This window comes from Anser cygnoides, chromosome 3, assembly GCF_040182565.1.
Source record: "Anser cygnoides isolate HZ-2024a breed goose chromosome 3, Taihu_goose_T2T_genome, whole genome shotgun sequence".
NCBI lineage: Eukaryota > Metazoa > Chordata > Aves > Anseriformes > Anatidae > Anser > Anser cygnoides.
Window position 1 is genome coordinate 2,426,908 of NC_089875.1, and position 18,826 is coordinate 2,445,733.

General features: G+C 44.1%; 1 protein-coding gene and 1 long non-coding RNA gene across 15 annotated transcripts in view; one reads left to right on the forward strand and one right to left on the reverse strand.

Annotated features, from left to right (window-relative positions):
- The first annotated feature begins 11 nt into the window (after nucleotides 1-11).
- LOC106048675 (uncharacterized) overlaps nucleotides 12-18,826 on the forward strand; it is a 76,182-nt gene continuing 57,367 nt past the window's right edge. For 6 of the 14 annotated variants that reach the window (XR_010829986.1, XR_010829982.1, XR_010829990.1 and 3 more), the window contains exons 1-3: nucleotides 147-1,035; nucleotides 2,169-2,390; nucleotides 7,996-8,153. This is a non-coding gene — a long non-coding RNA (uncharacterized lncRNA). Of the gene's footprint in view, nucleotides 1,036-2,168; nucleotides 2,396-7,995; nucleotides 8,154-16,873; nucleotides 16,946-17,074; nucleotides 17,188-18,826 lie in introns of all 14 variants that reach the window. The other 8 variants (XR_010829985.1, XR_010829981.1, XR_010829984.1 and 5 more) reach the window with 6 other exon arrangements.
- PROKR1 (prokineticin receptor 1) lies at nucleotides 5,297-14,053 on the reverse strand. Its single transcript, XM_013200740.3, has 3 exons — nucleotides 13,783-14,053; nucleotides 11,603-12,271; nucleotides 5,297-7,619 (listed from the first exon to the last, which is right to left on the reverse strand). The coding sequence occupies exons 2-3, from the start codon at nucleotides 12,091-12,093 to the stop codon at nucleotides 6,923-6,925; spliced, it is 1,188 nt and encodes a 395-aa protein (XP_013056194.1). The 5' UTR covers nucleotides 12,094-12,271; nucleotides 13,783-14,053; the 3' UTR covers nucleotides 5,297-6,922.

An 18,826-nucleotide genomic window follows, 5' to 3' on the forward strand; every position in this document is an offset into this window, starting at 1 on the left:
AGTGTGCCCCCCGAGGAATGCTCTTGCATGAAGATTTAAGAGGTTTCTTCACTTCACGACCCCGGAGGAGTGCTTCTTCCAGCTTTTGGCGTTTTCTGCACTGCGGCCCAAGCGGAGTTTCTTCTTCGTGCATCTTTTATGTTTTGTTCATGGTGTGGTCCCTTAGTAAAGCTTCTTTGTGCAGCTTTTGGTGTTTTCTTCACTGAGCAGCCTCTGAAGTGTGCTTCATGGTGCATCCTTTGCTTTTTTCTTCATAGTGCTACCCATGATGACTGCTTCATCATGCAGCTTCTTGTGTTTTGTGCAGCATATGTCCCATGAGGAGTTCTTCATTGTGCAGCTTTCTGTCTTTTTTTGACCTTGTGGAGCCTTGGGATTGCTTATTTGTGCAGTGTTTGGTGTTCTTCTTCATGGTAATGCCCCGAAGAGTGCTTTATCCTACCTGCTTTCCTTTTTTCTTCTCTGCACTAACCCTGAGGAGTGTTTCATCGAGCAGTTTTTGTTGTTGTTGTTTTGGTTTTTGTTTGTTTGTTTGTTTTTCCCTTGTACTTCTCCTGAGCGGTGCTTCATCGTGCAGATGTGGTGTTTTCACATTCTGTCCCCTGTGGTGTGCTTCTCACTGCAGTTTTTTTGTTTGTTTGTGTGTTTGTTTGTTTGTTTTTCAGTTCTCTCCCTTGGAGGAGTGCTTTATCATCTTGTTTTTGATTTGTTTTACACTTTGTGTCCCTTGAGGAGTGCTTCATTGTTCATCTGTCTGTGTTTTCTTTCAAGTGCAGCGTTTGAGGACTGCTTCTCCATGCCGTCCTTGAGGAGTGCTTCATTGGTCAAGTTTTGATTTGTTTTTTTAATGTGTGGTCTTTTGAGGAGTGCTTCATTGTTATGCTCTTGTTTTTTTTTCTTCACAGTACAGCCCTTCAGGAGTGCTTCAGTGCATGAACATGGAGGAATCCTGCAGCTTTTGTGGTGCTTTACTCTAGGACTCCTGAGGAATGTTTCGCTGCGTGGCTGTTGGATTCTTCTTATTGCACATTTTAGGTGAGCTTCAGTACTTGGCCCTCAAGGAGTGTTTTGCTCCCTGTCATTCGGTGAGCTCTTCTCAGCAAAGCTTTCCTTATGTTCTTCATTGCACAGGCTATGAGGAGGGCTTTGTCACATGTCATATGTAGTTTATTTTTTTTCTTTTATTTTAATCTTGAATAAGGGGCTTTGTTGTTGTTTTTTTTCATATTTTTTTCTTCTTGTTAGATTTCTTTCTTTCTCAGGTTTGCTATTGGCATGTGATCATTACCATCTTTGATACTTCTTTCCTGTTATTGCTACTCTTTCATGTTGTTGAGAGAGGAAATCTGCTTGATTCTCTGTATTTGTTCTACGTATTAGTAATCCACTTGATGGTTCTGTAGTTTAGTTTGTGTTGCTTGATCTTGTGTTCTGGGATGTATATTTAAGGTCACTTTTTGAACTGGAGCATTCCAACTCTCCTCAGTAGAATAGGGTCATTTCATGGTAGTTTAGGTGGAATCTTTAGATCAGGGTTTCAAGAAAGGATATGGCTGAAGAGGATTACTGGTGAGCTGGAGAGGGCAGCGTTGTTCTTTTCTTTGTTCTACTTTTTTTCTGCCCTGTGGTGTTTTTTCAGTGCTTTCTTTTTTTTTTTTTTTTTTTTTCTTTTTCACCACAAATGGCATTGAGTGTCTGTGAGGCCTTTTCACTAAGGTGGCTGGTCTGAGCAGGGACATTTTTCAGGGCTGTGCATTGTGTGTGTGATGCTGTGTGGTAGAGGTGGCAGCTGGAGGGTGCTCTTGCCACAGGAAAGGCTGTCAGGCACAAACAAGTGGGAGCAGCATTAGAGCTGAGCTCCTGAACAGGTTGGTTCTCAGGGAAATTTCATGTCCTAACTGTTTTTGGACATGAAATATCCTATCTCTGGAAAATTTCATGTCCACCTAAACACCCCAGCCAGGGCTCTTTAGGCCATCCTCCTTTGGTAGAGTGACAATGGCTGCCGTTTCTGTTCCAGCTATTGCTTTATTGAAATACTTACTTGTTTTTTCTCAGTGCTTGTTGCTGACAGTAGCTGTTGTTTTCCTCTGTTAACTCTTAGGGTTCATCACTTTGGTTTCTGGTTACAGCTGTTTTTTTCTTTTTCTTTTATTTTTTCTTCACAGACCCAGTGCGACAGAGCAGAGACTGGATTTTATTTTGGTTATTCCTCGAGTTGCTAGTGCAGAATGAAGTGAGCCTGTGTTTGCTGAATAACTCTGCTTCCCACAGCCCTCATATCCTTCACCTGGGAGCTGTGCCATGGGGAGACAGCTGAACAGGAATCAGCCACGATAGCACCACATCTTTGCCTTTGCAACTAAAAATTGGAGCGAGTCACAAAGGAGGCAAGGTTGCGTGTGTTTTATTCACAGCATGTTCCATCTAAACTCTCCTAACAGCTCTCAGAAGGATGCAGCACCCCAGTCCCCCTTGGCACATCCCACCGCTCCTGCTGAAGCCCTCACTGCTGCCGTGCCACCGGAGCTAACAGGGGCAGCCGATGGCTACCCAGTCTTTACTGCCTCCCAGTGGGGGGGAGCTTGGGCTAGGGTGGCTGCTTCCCCTCCATGGCAGATGCTGCCTTCCTCCCAGCTAGAGCTGTTCTTTCTCTCTGTAGATATGGCTCAGGCAAGCAGAGCCCCAGGCAGGTGCAGGCCCTTCCCAGTTCCCTCGCTGAAGGTTGCCATGCAGCGCAGGTGAGGAGGTGTTTCTGCAGGGAAGGGCACGAAGCAGCAGGGTAACCCAGCCTGACAGGGAAGCAAGGGAGCACCACTAGGCAGCCGCGCTCCCTAGTGAGTGGAGCGGATACAAAAAAGCTTTTCTATTTATTTTTTTTTCTCCTCACACAGCTCATTTTAAGGAGCATGGGTCTGGCCTGCTCCCTCACTGTTCTGCTCAGACCAGGATCTGCCTGCCCCCCACCCCAAGGGAGTCACTTGGGTCAGGGCCTGTCCCTTTTGCATAGTTCTGCCCTGATAGGGAATTTTTTTATGTCTTTAAGGGCTCCTTTTAAGTGCAGTTCTGGGTGGCAGACCAGCCCTGCTCAATGGAGGGGGCCAGACCCTGTCACTCCCTAGACCAAATGGATTGTGTGGGGACAATAAAGCACCATGGTGTTTTTGCTCCCATGCAAGGCCCTTGGGCTTGCTGCCCTTGGCTCTCAGTTGCTGCAGCTCAGTCTAGGAGCAGACATTAGTCCCTGAAAGTGAATCCTGTGACCGGTTTCAGGGTGTTTGGACTTACTGCAGACGTGGGCTAAAGGCAACGCAACTGCTTGGCTGCTTGATGAGGGAATAGGGGACTGCTACCATTCCCCATTGGGAGGGCTGTGTCTTTCAGGGTATGCTGCTCACAACACATTCAGTTGAAGGCAAAGCACAGCTTTTCCTCCTGCCCCATCCAGTGACTGAGGCTGAAACACTGCTGGGAAAACATCAATGTCAAAACACGACAGTGTTGTGGACCCCAAAACCTAAATCCTCAACGGGGGCAGTAGCAGCTGCTGCTGTAGTGCTCTTTGCAGGCGACGTATGGGAACGCCAGCCAGGCCAGAAGAGTTTCTCAGCTGTGCAGTGACACTTAGAGGAGGCTGCTCTTCCCCTTGGCTCTAGGAGCTGGGGGATGGAAGAAGCAGGTGCAGAACTGAGCTATCCTGCTGAATTTCTACTTATATTTCCTCAAGACAGGATATGCTACAAGGAAGATAAAACCCTGCTTCGCATCCTTCATCCTGTAGCCTTCCCTGAGCACACAGCCCTTGGTCCAGACTCCCCCAGGACTGAAGCCTCCTCGGCCCACAGCTTGACCCCGTGTGGCAGGCAGGACCTCCAGGTTCGGGCACACCAGGCCAGCAAAGTGAGAAGACTTCAGGCAGCAGTTTGCTTTTGCTGAAAGCACTGCCTTACTGGGCCACGGGTGTGTCAGGAAAATGGGGCTCAAGGGGCACCAGCAGCCTTTTCCTGGTAATGACTGCAGGGAAACCAAGGCGCTAAGAATAACTGGCATCACTTGCTGAGAATCACTGGAAGAGGAAAGAAGCTGAGGCAGAGAGCTGCCTCACACGGAGGAATTTGTGCCCCACAGCCCTGCAGGAGTCTCCTGCGGCACAGTGCTGGTGGTTTTATGGCTGAGGAGCTCTGGAGGAGCCTAGCCAGCATGGTACGGGAGGGTTTACTGTCAAGTGACCACAGGAGAATCTAGCCTTGCACTGCCCTGGAAGAGTTGATGCCGGGCACCACTTACAGGAGTTACTGCTCTGCACCCTGGAGTAGTTTTAGTCTTGTGTGTAGAGCAGACTATTCCCTCCTACTCCAGGGGAAACATTGCCTTTTGTCCTGGAGAAGTTAATGGCTGCTATCCTGGGAAAAAATATTGCTGTGCATGCAATTATTGTTTGGCCTTTGAGGAATCAATTCTTGCATGACCCCGAGGAGTTACTGCTGAACAGCCGTGAAGGACTTTTTTCCATCACAGCCCACGAGGAGTCTATCATCTCAAGGCCCTGGAGGATGCTTTTGAGAGCTTCCCTTTGGAATTTGGGGAATTTCCTCTTGTGGGGCAACAGAGCACTCACAGCGATATCCAAAATGTTAAAGCAACTTTTTTCCCCCTAGTTTTTGCTTGGCATTATATTATTTGGTGGGCATTGTGCTTTTTGTGATAACTCCACCTGTGGTGAATTCCCAGATGTGGAAAATTGTTGGTTGTGTGGCTCTGCTCCCCTGAGAAGAGTCTAGGAAAAATAGGTGGAAGGATTATCAGGACACTAATAACAGGTAGTATTGCTGGCTACCCCCCAAATAGCTACTACAGTTTTCAGAAGATAAATGTGGGCAGATAGTTTCAGGAGAAACCGTGAGATTTCAGGAGAAATCCCAACATTAAGTCTCTCGATGATGTAATACTGCAGGTCTCTGGTCCTTGTGATTCCTTTGGCAGGGTGGGAAATGAGTGGATTTAGTACTTTTCCCTATTTCCCTAAAAGAAGTCATTTAAAAGAATGATTTCAGTAATGGCTTTCCCAAAGAGAGGAAATTATGAGATCTCTCCAACATTCATTTTTTAAGAGCAGCTAATGACAAGAGGATTTGAGCACGGTAATGGATTTGAATATCCTTTTGCCATTAAATTTAATTGGTTGGCCTGGCAGTTTTTCTTTAGCAGAAATGGGATAATTTGTGTTAGTCAGTTGGGTAGAAAAATGATGGCTAAGGGAAAAACACAGAAAATAATTCAGAATGCTGATATCGACTGTGTGTTTACTGTTTTATTACCAGGGTTTGCTGCTCACTTAATATTCACAAGTAGACAAATTATTTACAAAGGCCATTTACTCCAAAAGTAGGTGATGCCACATACTTTAAAACAGTAAGCATTTGTCATCACAATAGAAAAGACTTGATTTCAATACACAAAAGTCCATGATATTTTGTGTGTCATTCAAATGAGTATGTCTTACTGCTGCTGTCACCGGTTTTATCACAATTACCAGTTAAGAAATACTCATCCTGGAGCTGCACAAAATGAGAATAGTAAAAATGGCGTTGTGGGAGGCAATGCAGAACTTGCCTTGTGTTGTTGCCTCATATTTGACCAGACAATTTGCTACTCAACTCAAGCAGTGACCAGCTTGCTGAAACCTAGAGTCTGTCTCCATTGCTTGCAGTACAGATCATCTCCAGATCTTTGTATTATTTTGGCTGTACTTGCACTTTATTTTGAAGGTGTGCACAGACCTGGTGAGATCTCTAGGTGTGGATTTTTCCCATCAACCCGCTCTTCTTTTATATGTGTCCCACTGGAAAGCAGGACAAGTCCCATGAGCACGAACTGAAACACCTGAAATTCCATCTGAGCATAAGAAAACCCTTTCACTGTGAGGGCTGTTGAACACCGGCAGCAGTCGCCCAGGGGGGCTGTGGAGTCTCTGTCCTTGGAGTCAGTTAAAGCTCGATGGGACACAATCCCAGGCAACCTGCTCTGACTAACCCTGCTGGAGCAGGGGGCGGCTTAGGCAATCTGGAGATGTTGTTCACTACCTCTACGATTGAGTCTGTGATTCCATGAGGTGCTCAGTGACTCGTGGCAGCAGAAGCTGGCCGTAAGGTGCCTGGAGGTGAGAGAAGGGAACCAGTCCCTGTTACAATCCGTAGCTGTGCCGTTTCAAATACGTAATAAACAGAGCAACACTCTACAGAAAACTACAGGGTGGAATGCTGATAACAGATTCTTAAACCGGGTATCACATGAAGAGGCTTGAGGTTTTTGCTAGACTGCGAAGCAGTATTTAGCTTTGTAGGGAGTGTGCCTTTTGTAAGAGCATGCTACGCATTGGACAATAGAAAGCTGGTGGTCTGCAGACTGTGAGGAGCTTCTTCATGAGAGGTAAACTGAGAGGGTAAAGAGGGACGTGAAGCAAAATTGGTTTTCTTTGCCATCCTCCCTATCTTTTGCGTCACTGAGCAGAAGGAAAAGGACACCGACCAGCTTAAGGGTAGAATGATAAGCTCAAGAGAGTAAAAGGTTTCTATTAGGAAGAAACGAAGAGACATCATGGCTAGGAGCGGCAGTCAACTCTTCTGTCTTTGTAGTATGTTTTAATGCATTCATAGACTTTTTTGTTCTCCTTAAGTTTTAAACGGCTCTAAAACGAGTGCCTACATCCCAAATTTACAGAAGGGTAAACTGACGCATGGCATCAGTCTGAATTGTGGGATTATACAGCAGTCCAGTAGAAGGGTTCTGGTGGAAACCCACAGTGAGCTGCTTCTTCAGGCCTCTCACCAGTGGTGGGTATTCCCACAGAAGAGAGAGGAGCTTCCTTTTTCCTTTTTCCTGCCCCCCTCCAAAATATATGAGATTAGAAACTGCCTAAAACTTATTTCAGTTTTATGCAGTCTACCTCCTCTGTGACTGGCATTGCACTTGTTCTGAGGTCGAAATCTGTGCTAGATTTACTTCCGTTGTATGTTGATCTCCATCTGAGCAACATGATTTTCTTGAAGTACTTCATGGTATTATTTTTTACAGTTACAAAACACATTGTGTTTATCATGCTGTTACTCATGGCAATGCATTCAACTATGTAAAAAGCGGTAAGGTAATGCTTCTCTTTCACAAAGATTGTGGGGAAAAAGTCACGGACAATGGTGAAGCCATAGAAGGGGGCCCAGCAGAGAACATAGGCAGTCAGGATGCACATCAGTACCATTACAGTTTTTCTTCTGCATCGAAGCCTCTTTCTGATCTGTTCTGTCTGAAATCCTGGTACAGTTTTAAACCAAAGCTCTCGAGAGATCCTGGCATAACATAAGGTCATTGTAATCACAGGTGTAACAAATTCGATGCCAAAGATGAAGAGGAAGTAGGATTTGTAGTATATCTGCTGGTCAACTGGCCAAATTTGACCACAGAAAATTTTCTCCTGATTTTTTACTATAAATAATACAGTTTCAGTAGCAAAGTATGCAGACGGGATAGCTACAAGTATGGAGACGATCCAGACCAAGGCAATCAGGATGGTTGCTGTTTGGTAATTCATGCGTGGTTTCAGTGGGTGAACAATGGCCAGATACCTAGAACAGACAAATACATGCAAAGTGAAGCCTGGAAACACTGTTAATCAGAGCACACTTCAAAAAACAAGTGGACAGAATTAGGCAGAAGGAAATTTTGTGATTGTTAGACTGACATATTTATTTATAAGAGTTAAGAACAAAGTTGTCCAAAGTAGCAGTCTAGAACTAAGATCCTAAACCTGGACAGAAGTTCTGGAGAAAGTAGGTGAGGAGTCTGTTAAGACAGTGGGTACATGACAATCTGAAAACATGAGTGTACATTTGGGTGCCTGAGGGTGGTTTTAAGAAATCAGTCTTAAACTCCCATCTACTAATGAAATCAAACTGAGAAAAAGATGTAATTTAATATCACGAACCTTTCATTTTTTAACAGGGATCACATGTATGGAATTTGTGGATAGACTAGAAGAGAAAGGGAGGGAATACTCCTATTACTGACAAAGGAGGTAACACGATGTGCAGGTGGTGGTGTATCCGGGACGTGCCACGATACGGCAGCTCGAAATACTTTGATGAACAGCACATGTACAGGTCAGAGTTGAAAACATGCATTAATATCCACCTAGTCAGGTGCAGATAAAAGAACAGATATGTAGAAGAATGTTTTGCCTAGACATGTTTTGCCTATTTGAATAGCATTTCTTTTTAAACATACACAACAGTGTTTTTCTTTGTTAATCCATGGGGTGAAGAGTTGAAGCTGATACTAATAATGGTTACAGCTGAGCATGTTTTCCAGCCACCAACAAAGGACTATGTATCCATTTTCTGCTCATGCAAATTTTTGTTTATGTTGCTGGAGGTGACTATAGCTAATTAATCTTAAATATGCTGTGTTAGGTAATATGCCACCCTGGACAAGTTGAGTTAGGTGTTTGCAATCCTTACAGCTGTAAAGCTGCAAGAGGCACTGTGGTGTTTCATGAGGAAGTATGGAGAAGTAGAAGCACATTGCATGATCAATCAAGGACCCTCAATTCAGTTAAAAAGGGGCTAGGACCAAATGTCATTCACTCGGTTGTTTTTTTCATTTATTTTTGTCTAGTTAGATTTGGGAGGATTTTTTATTTTTTTAAAGAAGCTGTAGATGTAAGAAGAGCTTGTATTAGAGTGCTACCTCTACCCCAGAAAGACTAGGATGCTTCTGCTAAGAGGAATTTTTATCAGAGAAACTCCAGAGCTCTCAGTGTGATTGTGTTTGACACAAAGGACTGTTTCAAACAGTGGCATTACTCATTCATTCAGAGGTTTTTCTATCTGTATATATCCTATACATAGATAGCATCCACAGGATGTGCTTATCCTAAAATAAAATGGAAAGTCAGTGGAGCTTTTCACAAGCCAGATCTTGGAAGCAGATAAATTGTTCATTACTTTTAATACTGCAGGCCAGATGTCAAGGGACAGTAGACTTATTCAGCCTCATTGTGGAGCTGATAAATAAGTATTTTCAGATGGGGTCCTGGGGAAAGAAGGTGCTGGGATAACGTACGTGTATGCAGTTATAAGTATGCATATCAGCTCAGCAGAACGTTTGGCTGGATGAGGTAAATCTCTACAGTAGCAACTGGAGGGAGCTTTTGTGGTGGCTTTCCTGGCTGTCATTGCCTACCACACTTTGGCTGTCACTGCAGAGTGGTGCTGGAGCACACGAACTGGACTTAGATGGAACTGCCCTAAAGATGTGCTCCAACAATGTCCCTAAAACACACCAAGTGCCCATGAGCATTCATTCCAGGGGACCCAGCTAAAGTTAACCTCCCTGTAATATTTACAGCGTGGGCACTGGGCCCTTAGCACAAATTCTTGATCTTCAGATCCTCTCCTTTCACACTGCACTATTTTTTAAATATGTGTAATTCCTTTATGTTTTGTGCAAACAGACATCCAGAAAGGTGAGAGAGAGCCCTACCTTAGGGAAGTCCTGTAGGGCAGGATTACTCTCTCTATGTGAGCAAACCATTTAAAATGGCCTAAATAGGGGAAAAGTTTCAATAGTTAGCTACCCACATGACACAACCAACATGGAATGGTTGGTTGTGAAATGAATCAGCTTTCTCACTGTTTACCAGTTCAAAAGCTCACACAAAACAGGCAATAAAACCAAAACAATGTGTTCTTACAACAAACTTCAGTGATTAATCATTTCCAGGGTTGTTTTTAAAGATGTGTGGGGAGATATGCTAGAAATCTTCTGATTTCCTAGCAGGCAAAAGGGCACAATGACTTGTATTACTTCATCAACCTGGGATGCAGTAGAAGGGCTTTCAAAAAAAAAAATCAGAAGCTGAAAAAGATAAGTAACAGGAAATGGTAATGTGTAAATGACAATGTTTAGAAACTTAAGCCTGAGTCCCCTGGGCTGTGTAAAGGTTGTTGCGTTAGACACTGATTAAGGAATTGTTTCATAGGAGCTGGTTGTCCTTTCCCACACACAAGGCAAAACATCTCTGAACTTACATGGAGTCTTTCCACAGATTTTTGTTGACCTCGATGAAAGCTGAATCAGCTGTGCATGAGCTATATAACCACCAGCACGGTTAAACTGGTCCTGAGTTGTCTTTTGGGTCAGGTGCTAAAAACTAGGCAACACTCGACTAGAATATAAAATGGCGTGTAAGAGAAATTGAAGAAGAGCGTGTGTGGTGTGTGTGTAAATGCTATTATGGTGAACGGTGAAAAGTTCTTAAATGAATCATGCAGTGTGTATCTGATGAGGATATATGGAGATGTATATTATGTCCATACACAAAAAATGACTTATTTCTGTAAACAGTTTAGTCTGTGGGTCTCTGGCTTTCTGTGAATTTGTCATGTCAGACTTATGTCATCAAGAAGCTGATCCTCAGTGCTTGAGCCTGTCGGGGTCCGCAGTGCACAGGGCTAAGAGAACAGGAGTTGCAAGAAAGAATACAATTAAATGACATTGTTAAAATTCCTGGAGTGAGAGGCAAGCATAGAAATATCCCAGGATTGCAGCTCAAAGCAGGTAGTGCAGGGTAGCTTTGTGTTCTGCTCACACCATTATGAAGCGCTGTAAGAAAACCTCTGTGAGACTGCATTGGTGTAGCATTTTATCATTTTCTGGACGCTGCAAGCATCACTGTTTCATCATTAACATGGGTTCTGTAAATGACATTTGGATGTTTCCTGGCTCACTGCTCTGCCATCCTCAGAGAGGCGTGTAAAGAGAGAGGAGCGTGTTTTAATGGAGACGCATCCTGGTCACAGTCACTGAGTATGTGCTACTGTGTTGGAGCATCCAGCAAAGACATCAGTACTATCAAATGGTTAATTTAGCGATTGTTGGGTTTGCTCAGTAGGGCATGACAGAGAATAATAACCCTATTTGGCAAGCTAGATAGAAGTCCTATCTTTTATTCTCTTTCACACCAAAACAAAAGCTGGGAAAAATACCTCACAGGGAGAAAAACATACCCTGTAAGGCAATAACCCTGTTAGGAAACTTAGCTGCTAAATTCTGTATTCACCAGTCAACTATTTCTCTCTCTGAAGAATATTTAGTTCACTGTATGTAGAAAAGGTGAGACTGAGAAAGAAGAGCTGCATAGCCCAATAGTAAAGGTTCCCTAGAGATACACAGTTCGGTCACGTTTATATACTGCTGATGAACACCTTCCTCTCTGGACTACTGACTGTTTCTGATTTCTCTTTCTCCTCTTTCCTAAACTTCCTCCTACCACTGAGTCAGGTATATTTTTATGGAAAAGAATTGCTTTAATAAATGATCGTTCTTTTCACCTGAAAAGTTCAATCAGGAAATTTCCACTGAGTTTTCTCCGGGACAATCTCATGACCACATGTGAGTAAGTTGCTATGAAACAAGATAGCCAGGTCTGCGTAGTACCTACCTTGACGTCAGCACATCCTACAGAGCAGCTGAGCTTGTTAAAGACCTGGAAAATGGGACAGGCAATGTCAGAAGCCATCTCCTTGTGCAGTCATAGCAATCCACTTACCTGTCAACAGCTATAGCCAGGAGAGCATTGGTAGAAACATAGAGGGAGACGGTGCGTAGGTAGTTGACTGAAGCACAGAGGACGTGGCCATGCTCCCAGGACAGCTGCCGTACCACGTAGTAGTCCATCTCAAAGGGGCAGCACACGATGGCAACAATAAAGTCGGAGATGGCCAGGTTGGCAATCAGCAGGTTGGTGAGGTTTCTCAGCTTCTTGTAGCGGGCAAGAGCCGCGATGAAGATGAAGTTGCCGATGCCACAGACCAGCATGATGCCAACAAGAGCCACCCCGATCACAATCTTGGCTGCAAAGAAGGTGCGTGTCTTGGTCATGTCGTCTTCGCTGTCCAGTGGCAGGTCGTAATCGCTGTAACTGAAATTGAAAGGGAAGGAGAAATTTCTCAAGGAGGTTAAGTCCCCATCGTGGAGATTGTAGATCGCAGCGAAGTTGATGGTAGCATTTGGATTATGTTCATCTTGCTCCATGGCCATGTCTGTCTTCTTCTGACACGTGGCTTGTCTGGCCCTTGGTTTGGGGTTAGAAATACCCAGGGTGTCAGGGCACAACAGTGGCAGGCAAGAGACCTCATCCAAAGTTTTCTTGTGAGCAGTGAGTCACCTTGTCTTTGTCCCCAAGAGACTATAGAGCAACAGCATCATTTATCTCTGTCTGTGGGAACAAAAAGAGTAAAACATTTCCTGAGAGGAAATTACAGCAAAAATACTGTGCTTGGGGGAAAGTAATATCCACCTGATTGCCCTGCGGCTCTGTTGCTGGCTGCACACAGTGGGAAGAAATACCCTGTGAAAGGATGCTTCAATTATCGTAAAATCCCTAGAGTTGCATAATACACTGGTTGTTACACCCGGCAGTCTTATTTACCCAACGATGAAATGCTGTTTTCAGCACAGAGTGAAATGACAGTATAGCAAAAGTGTACAATCCACTTCAAACTTCTGCCAGCTTTCAAACCCACGGTGCTGTCATCCCTGTGCAAGGTAAAAAAACTAAAAGGAGATGACACCTCAGTTTGTTGAGCAGCATCCAATGTCTCTCTAGGGCACGGCTTTTGCTTTATGCTAGTTGTCTCAGTCAGGACAATGTGATAGACAATAAAAAAAAGAGAACTGATGTCCTGGCTTATAAATACATTTCTTAATTAAGTAAGAGTTGCCAAGATCCAAGAAAAGAGCAAAGCCAGCACTTTTTTTTGGCAGGTATTAATTGAGTAGGGGGGCCCAGATTTTCAGCCAGCATAATCTATTACTGCTTCTCCCAAAGCAGTGGAGTCCTGCCAATTTGCATGGACAAGACTTTGTCCCATGAACCTGCTTGTAGGGCTGTGCTGTGAACACAAACCTGCTGTTCACAGGAACAGCAGTTCTGACAGGTTCTTGAGGTGAAAGGGAGAATCTTCTTCAAGCAAGACAAAAGTGCCTTGGATTTTTGAAGACAGGGAGGAACAGGCTTCCCCTTTTGTACTGACAGTTGTTCCAAACATTAAAAACGGATTTATTTTCTGCACAGAGGAAAAAATCCAATCTACTCCCTAATTTTTCCTCTATTCTGTATCAAATTGATGAGAAGTCTGTCTTCTTGCATCCTCCTGTGCTACATCTGGTAATCCTCCAGCCAGACTCCCAGATGTCAGGACAGTCCCATCCCATCCCCCAGGAGAGAATCGAGGAGATTACTGCTTTTTCTGCATTACAGCAGTAACTCTTCAGGTCAGACACTCCTGAGCAATGCCTATCGTGGCTACAAGCGACAGTCTGCACAATTGTTGTCCTGCTTCCTTCCGTAGAACCACCCTCAGCCCCTGGTGTACCAAAGCTTAAAAAATTTTTGCAAAAAACTCTGGTTCTGTCCAGCTTCTGTCTCCACATTGCTTTTCAAACTGAGAGTTGCAGAACAACAGCATAACAGAAAGCCAAAGCCTGAAACTAAATAACAGTTCAAACAATTAACTGCTTTGTAAGACATCCCCACAGCTGCCTGGAAATGTGAACGTTCATAGAAGAGAGGTGTTAAGCAATTACTTGGACACAAAATTGGTATGTTGGTCAAAACAAGGAGCAGTATCTGTTTCAGACAGGTTTCTCTGCAAAATACCAGGAAAGATCTTTAAAATAAATGAAAATAACCACCCACAAAGTGACATAACACCATCAGCTAACTACCTGCAGTTGCTCTCATCCTCTTCGAGGTGTCTGGCACTCTGGGTATAGCCTCCTGGTTCCTCCCTTGCAAATATGCTGCTGCCACTGGAGCAGAGAAAGGATTACTACAGAAGCAGCCAAAGGACTTCGCTGAATGATCATTTCTCTCCCAAGCAGGTCTGCCCTGTAGCTCAGGGGGAGGATAGCTCTGCTGCCTCTGTGTATGCATCTAAAGCCTTTTCTCAGTGGGAGGCACCTTGAAGCTGTCCGTGCATTTCTAATTTTAAAGAGGCAGTACAGTGCAGAAACAATACAGCACAGCTCTCCTCACCCTTCTTTCCCCCCACTTTAACCCCCCTGAATGCTTGAATGGCAGAGCGTCTTTGTTACCAAATCTAAGCATGGAAGGTGTAAAAACCAGGTCTGCATTTGCTCTTTGAGTTGTCTCTGTGCTGGGCGGCAGCTACATCTACCTGCTGTGAAACAGAAGCAGCATACAGACCTCCCAGAGGAGAGGAGGGGGAGGAAGAAGGGTGAGCCCCTTTCCCAGGGACCTTTCTGTGTGGCTCTCTCGCCAGCTGTTGTCCTTAGGGCTGCTGCTGTGGCAGCTTCAGCAGAAGGAGGGTCAAACATTGAACAGCCATAAATCAGAGGACCTCTGACAGCTTCCTTTGCCCTCTAAGGGAATTAGTCAGAGTGGAAAAAAGTGGCAGTGAATCCCTAAGGACTTGGTGTCCTTTGCATTCTTGTTGCTCTGAAGTGCCCACTCCCTGGGCAGCAGTCCTCTCGCTTCCCAGTTCTCCGGGGAAGAGATTCCCAATTCCTTCCAGAAAAGGAAGTGCACAGCAGATCTCCTGTCCTCTTCTGTACCTCCAGTCGTATTCACAGTAGCCGACATTTTTCAAGGTGTGTAGCTGGGACACATTACATTGTCCCCAGTGGATGAGACTGTAGAAAGCTGTAGGCAGCCAGGAAGAGTGCAGAAGGTTTGCAGAGAACCTAAAATGTGATTTACAGTGCACACTCTTAAGACTCAGCTTTTGTGAGCTAGTGAGCACTTCTCTCTGGAAGAATTAACTAAAGAAAGCCATCTGTTAAGTACCTACAAATGTGAAATGTGTCTGGAATAAAAGAGCCGCTAATACATTTCTGCAGGACATTTCCAGGAAACCTGTGGAAGGCCACCTCCACTGTCTAGAGCCAGCATACATCATTAAGATTTTCACATCAAATACTTCATTTGGCTTTGTTTTGAATCAGTGTAGTAGGTGAAAAGCCACTAAGATTTGTTTAAAATACTGAAAGAGTCCAACCAAGTGAACAGTGAGGAAACTAGATACACTCTGCTGAATTCTATTACAATAAAATGTCTGAGTAAATAAAGGGAGAGACAAAATGAACATACCTTGTACATCAGAACCAGGTCTAAAGCATCTCTAAAATGGGCCACATAAACCATAACTGTCCCTTAAGAAAAGCTGGTACACTAAAAGGAGCTTTTGGAAGCTTTACATTAGGAACATGCGTGTTCTCTTTAAGACTTGGTTCAGCTGTCTCCCATTAAGTTATCTAGTGAGTCAATCAAGTAACATGATACCCAAATATTTATATTCCTTTAGGCCAAAACCTCAGCTGCTGTAGAACAGTCTGTCCCTGTTGACTTGAGGCAAGTTGTCGCTGGAGCCCTGATAACTGTAGCCCCTCCAGATGTGCACTTCGTGCCTGGTGCAGAGACTCTGCACAGCTGTTCATCCACTGTGCTCCAAATAATTGTGCTCAAGCTGTTTCTTAGAAAATACTTGCAATACTGTGAAACGATGTGAGTGGCATGTACTGTGCAAGGCGGGGCTTTGTAGTTATTGCATAGGAAGCGTTGAACACACAGCGAAACCCCAGGTCGTGAGAGCTACCCGTAAAGCCAAAGGAGCAGGCTGGAGGCTAAAAGCTAGGTCTGGGGCCTCAATACCTGGCCTGGTCACCTGTCCTACCACAGCAAGACCTGGGGAGGGATTAAAGCCACAGGACATGTACGGGAGGATTTCCCAGCTGCAGATGCTATGAAGTGTCAGAGGCGACCTTCCCAAAATGGCAGTCTCTGGAGTAAATGTGCACAAGGAGCAGCTCCCCGGGGCAGCCAGGCTGCAGCATGGCCCCGGAGCTGCCTCTGCTGGCTGGGAATTTGTTGTCCCAGCGCTGCCCAGCCCAGGGGCTTTGTAGCCAACAGGTCTCCTCCTCAGAAGACGGCACAGTTTGCTGTGCCTGAGAGTGTTCCTTCCCCACAGCCCACACATGACCCCCATTTATCACTCGGTTACACTCTATTGCATTTTTTTTCAAAGTCCCCATTATTTTGTAGAGTGCACGCAAGTCTGGTGGTGGATTTCTGCATATGAGTAGGTTTCTCCTTCATAGCTTTTATTGGGTGTTCCAGAAATTTCCCCCGAAGTGTCACCACATTTTAGCAGAGCATTTCCTGAGACCCCTGTTACAAGTCTGGCAAATTTGGTCTGAGAAACAAACAAACAAAAAAGTTGATTCTGAAAACTATCGTGTAAACAACTTACATTCCTGGGTTGGTTTGTTTGCTTTCATTAATATGTTCAGAGTTTGAATAGGGAAATTATTTGCAGGCTAAACGATGTAAAAAAGATTACATTGCAAAGTACTTGTTTAGGGGATTGCAAATAATGAATTTCTAAAACTAATATTTAGCCTGGTAACAGAGCTCAGGACTCTGGCCTTTTATTTTAAAACAGCAAATGCACCACCTATTGTCTAAATTTTCTAAATTGCTAAATAAATTGGACTCTGAGCTAGGTAATTAATCCTAGGGGACTTGCATAGGCTTTGCATAAATTATAACTGGAGTTTTACAGAGGTTGCTAATACAAATCAGTTGGTGAAATGCGACAAGAACCTGATCGAACAATAGCATCCTGCATCCTGGTGATGCTGTGGGAAAAAGAACAAAAGTTAGCAGCATGCACGGGTTACAACTGGCAGTGTATCTTTGCTCAGAGTCCCAGCCAGGTGCTCGGATGTTCCTGGTGTACTGTTATGGTCAAGAGGTCACTAGACTTGCTTACATAAAGAGTTGGGTATATTTTTCTAGTGTGTGAAAACATGCTTCGTGGTACCAGAGGAAAGTGACTTTGGGATGGAGTCTGCCAAAATGTGCACACAGGTAATCTTGTGCTCAGTTCTCTCTGTGTTCGACCCCATTAATGGGTTATGTCATCACGTTTCTTTCCTTTTACCACCTTTTTCCGCTTCCTTACTGAGTGTATCACTGCACTTCTCTTCTTTTGAGCAGGGGCAGAGCTGCTGAAGGAGCAGCAGAGCAAACTGTCAACAACCATACTGACACCCTGCGAAGACGGCTGTCACCGCTGTTGGAACAGCAGACATGGTGCTTTCATCCGAAAGGTCTTTTCCTTTCTGAGCTGCACAGGTTTCTGGGGACAGTGGCATTCAGGCAGATCTCGCAGCCCAATGGCACAAGGTTTAGCAGGGCTGCACAGAGGTTGCTCAATGCACAAGGTGACCCAGGGGCAATCAGCAGCTTTCTTACATTTAGAAGTTCCTCTCTTTTTACTTATTTCTTTTTTTTCACTTTTTAATTCTGTGTATTTCCTGCTTCCATCATCCCTGTTCCTCATTTTGCGATCACATAAGATGGTGCTTGTTTTGCTCAGCTCAGCGTGTTGATCTGTGAGAAGCACGGCCCCTGCTCTCGACAGCAGTCTATAAAAAATATAGACATAGATATAAGTAGTTTATGTTCCTAGCTGCTGCTAATCACCCCTTGCTAGAGAAGCTCATCTTACCTAAAATAAAAGTGACAGTATCTGGGGCAGTGCAGGGAGCAACCTAGGGACTGTGCCAAGTTTTGGTGCAGCTGTACTGTAGTGTGAATGGCCACAAAAATGTTTCAGTCGATAAGCACTCAACATTTGTTTAATTATTAGATATTACATGTTCTTTTTTCCTTTTCTTCTGGGTGTGTTAGGTTTTTTTTTTTTTTTTTTTTTTTTTGTTTGTTTGTTTTGTTTTTTTGTTATTCTTTTTTACTTTGGCCTATGCATGTCAAAAAAAACCCTTCTTTTGATCAGAAAGCCTCTGGAAGGCAAATGTTGAGTGCTTTTCTCCCCAAATTTTGCCTAGACACACTCATAGCTTGGTGATTACCGATGTCCCAGCTTTGGGCAGTGGTGGTATGCAGCAACGTATATCCTTGCATAACAGCAAGGCAGAGGGTTCCTGAGGCTGTCTTTGCCTCTTACCAGTCAAATTTACCATCTTTGTTCTCTGCTAAGACTCTTCCCACTCCCAGTAGTCCCCATCTGCTCTGAGGGATTGCTTAATTTTAGACTAAGACTGTCAAACCCATTTCCAGAGATTCCTGGAAAGCCACGTCACTACAAGTTCTGTTTGCTGTGTGACAGATGTACGAAAAAACAAAGATCAGTACTTGGAAACTTCTTGCTAATTGGAGAAAAGGTCAATTTAGCCTCTTGAAATGTTTTATTTTAGCATTGGCCTCCAGGGAATGTTAGTAAAATTACTTGGAATTTCTAGAAAAGTCTTTTCAAAGTCAAGAACTGGAGATTTTAACTGGAAATGGGAAGTTTTCTTCCGCTTCTGCCTTTATGCCTATTGTACAAAAGAACAGTTATTAGGCTGGGCTTACAACTGCAAGAGACAATTTTCCTTTATTTATAGCCATTGTTCTAACAGATTTAGTATGAAATAATATATAGCTCATCTAGAATAACGGTTTGGAAGGGGTTCTCAGAACTATATTCTGATTTATACCATTGCTCCCGGGCTGCACTGCATATACCCATGCAATTTCTGACAGAGGCTTGCCTGGCCTGTTGTTGTAGAAATTCTGTAATGCAGAGCTCGTGTCTTCTCATGGGAGACTGTTAAAAGTTTCTTAGCTGCACCAGTTGGAGCTTTAATGGTCCTGCTTTAAATTCTTCATTTTAATAGCTCTGATCCAGATCTAAGGTTTGCATTGGGCATCTTCCTCAAGAACTGGTTTACTTACACCCCATATTCA

Coding starts and splice junctions, on each gene's coding strand:
- PROKR1 (XM_013200740.3), bottom strand. CDS start 12,093: ATGGCCATGGAGCAAGATGAACATAATCCAAATGCTACCATCAACTTC. Junction 7,620..11,602: donor CTGGCTATAGCTGTTGACAG/GTAAGTGGATTG, acceptor TGTCTGTTCTAG/GTATCTGGCCATTGTTCACC.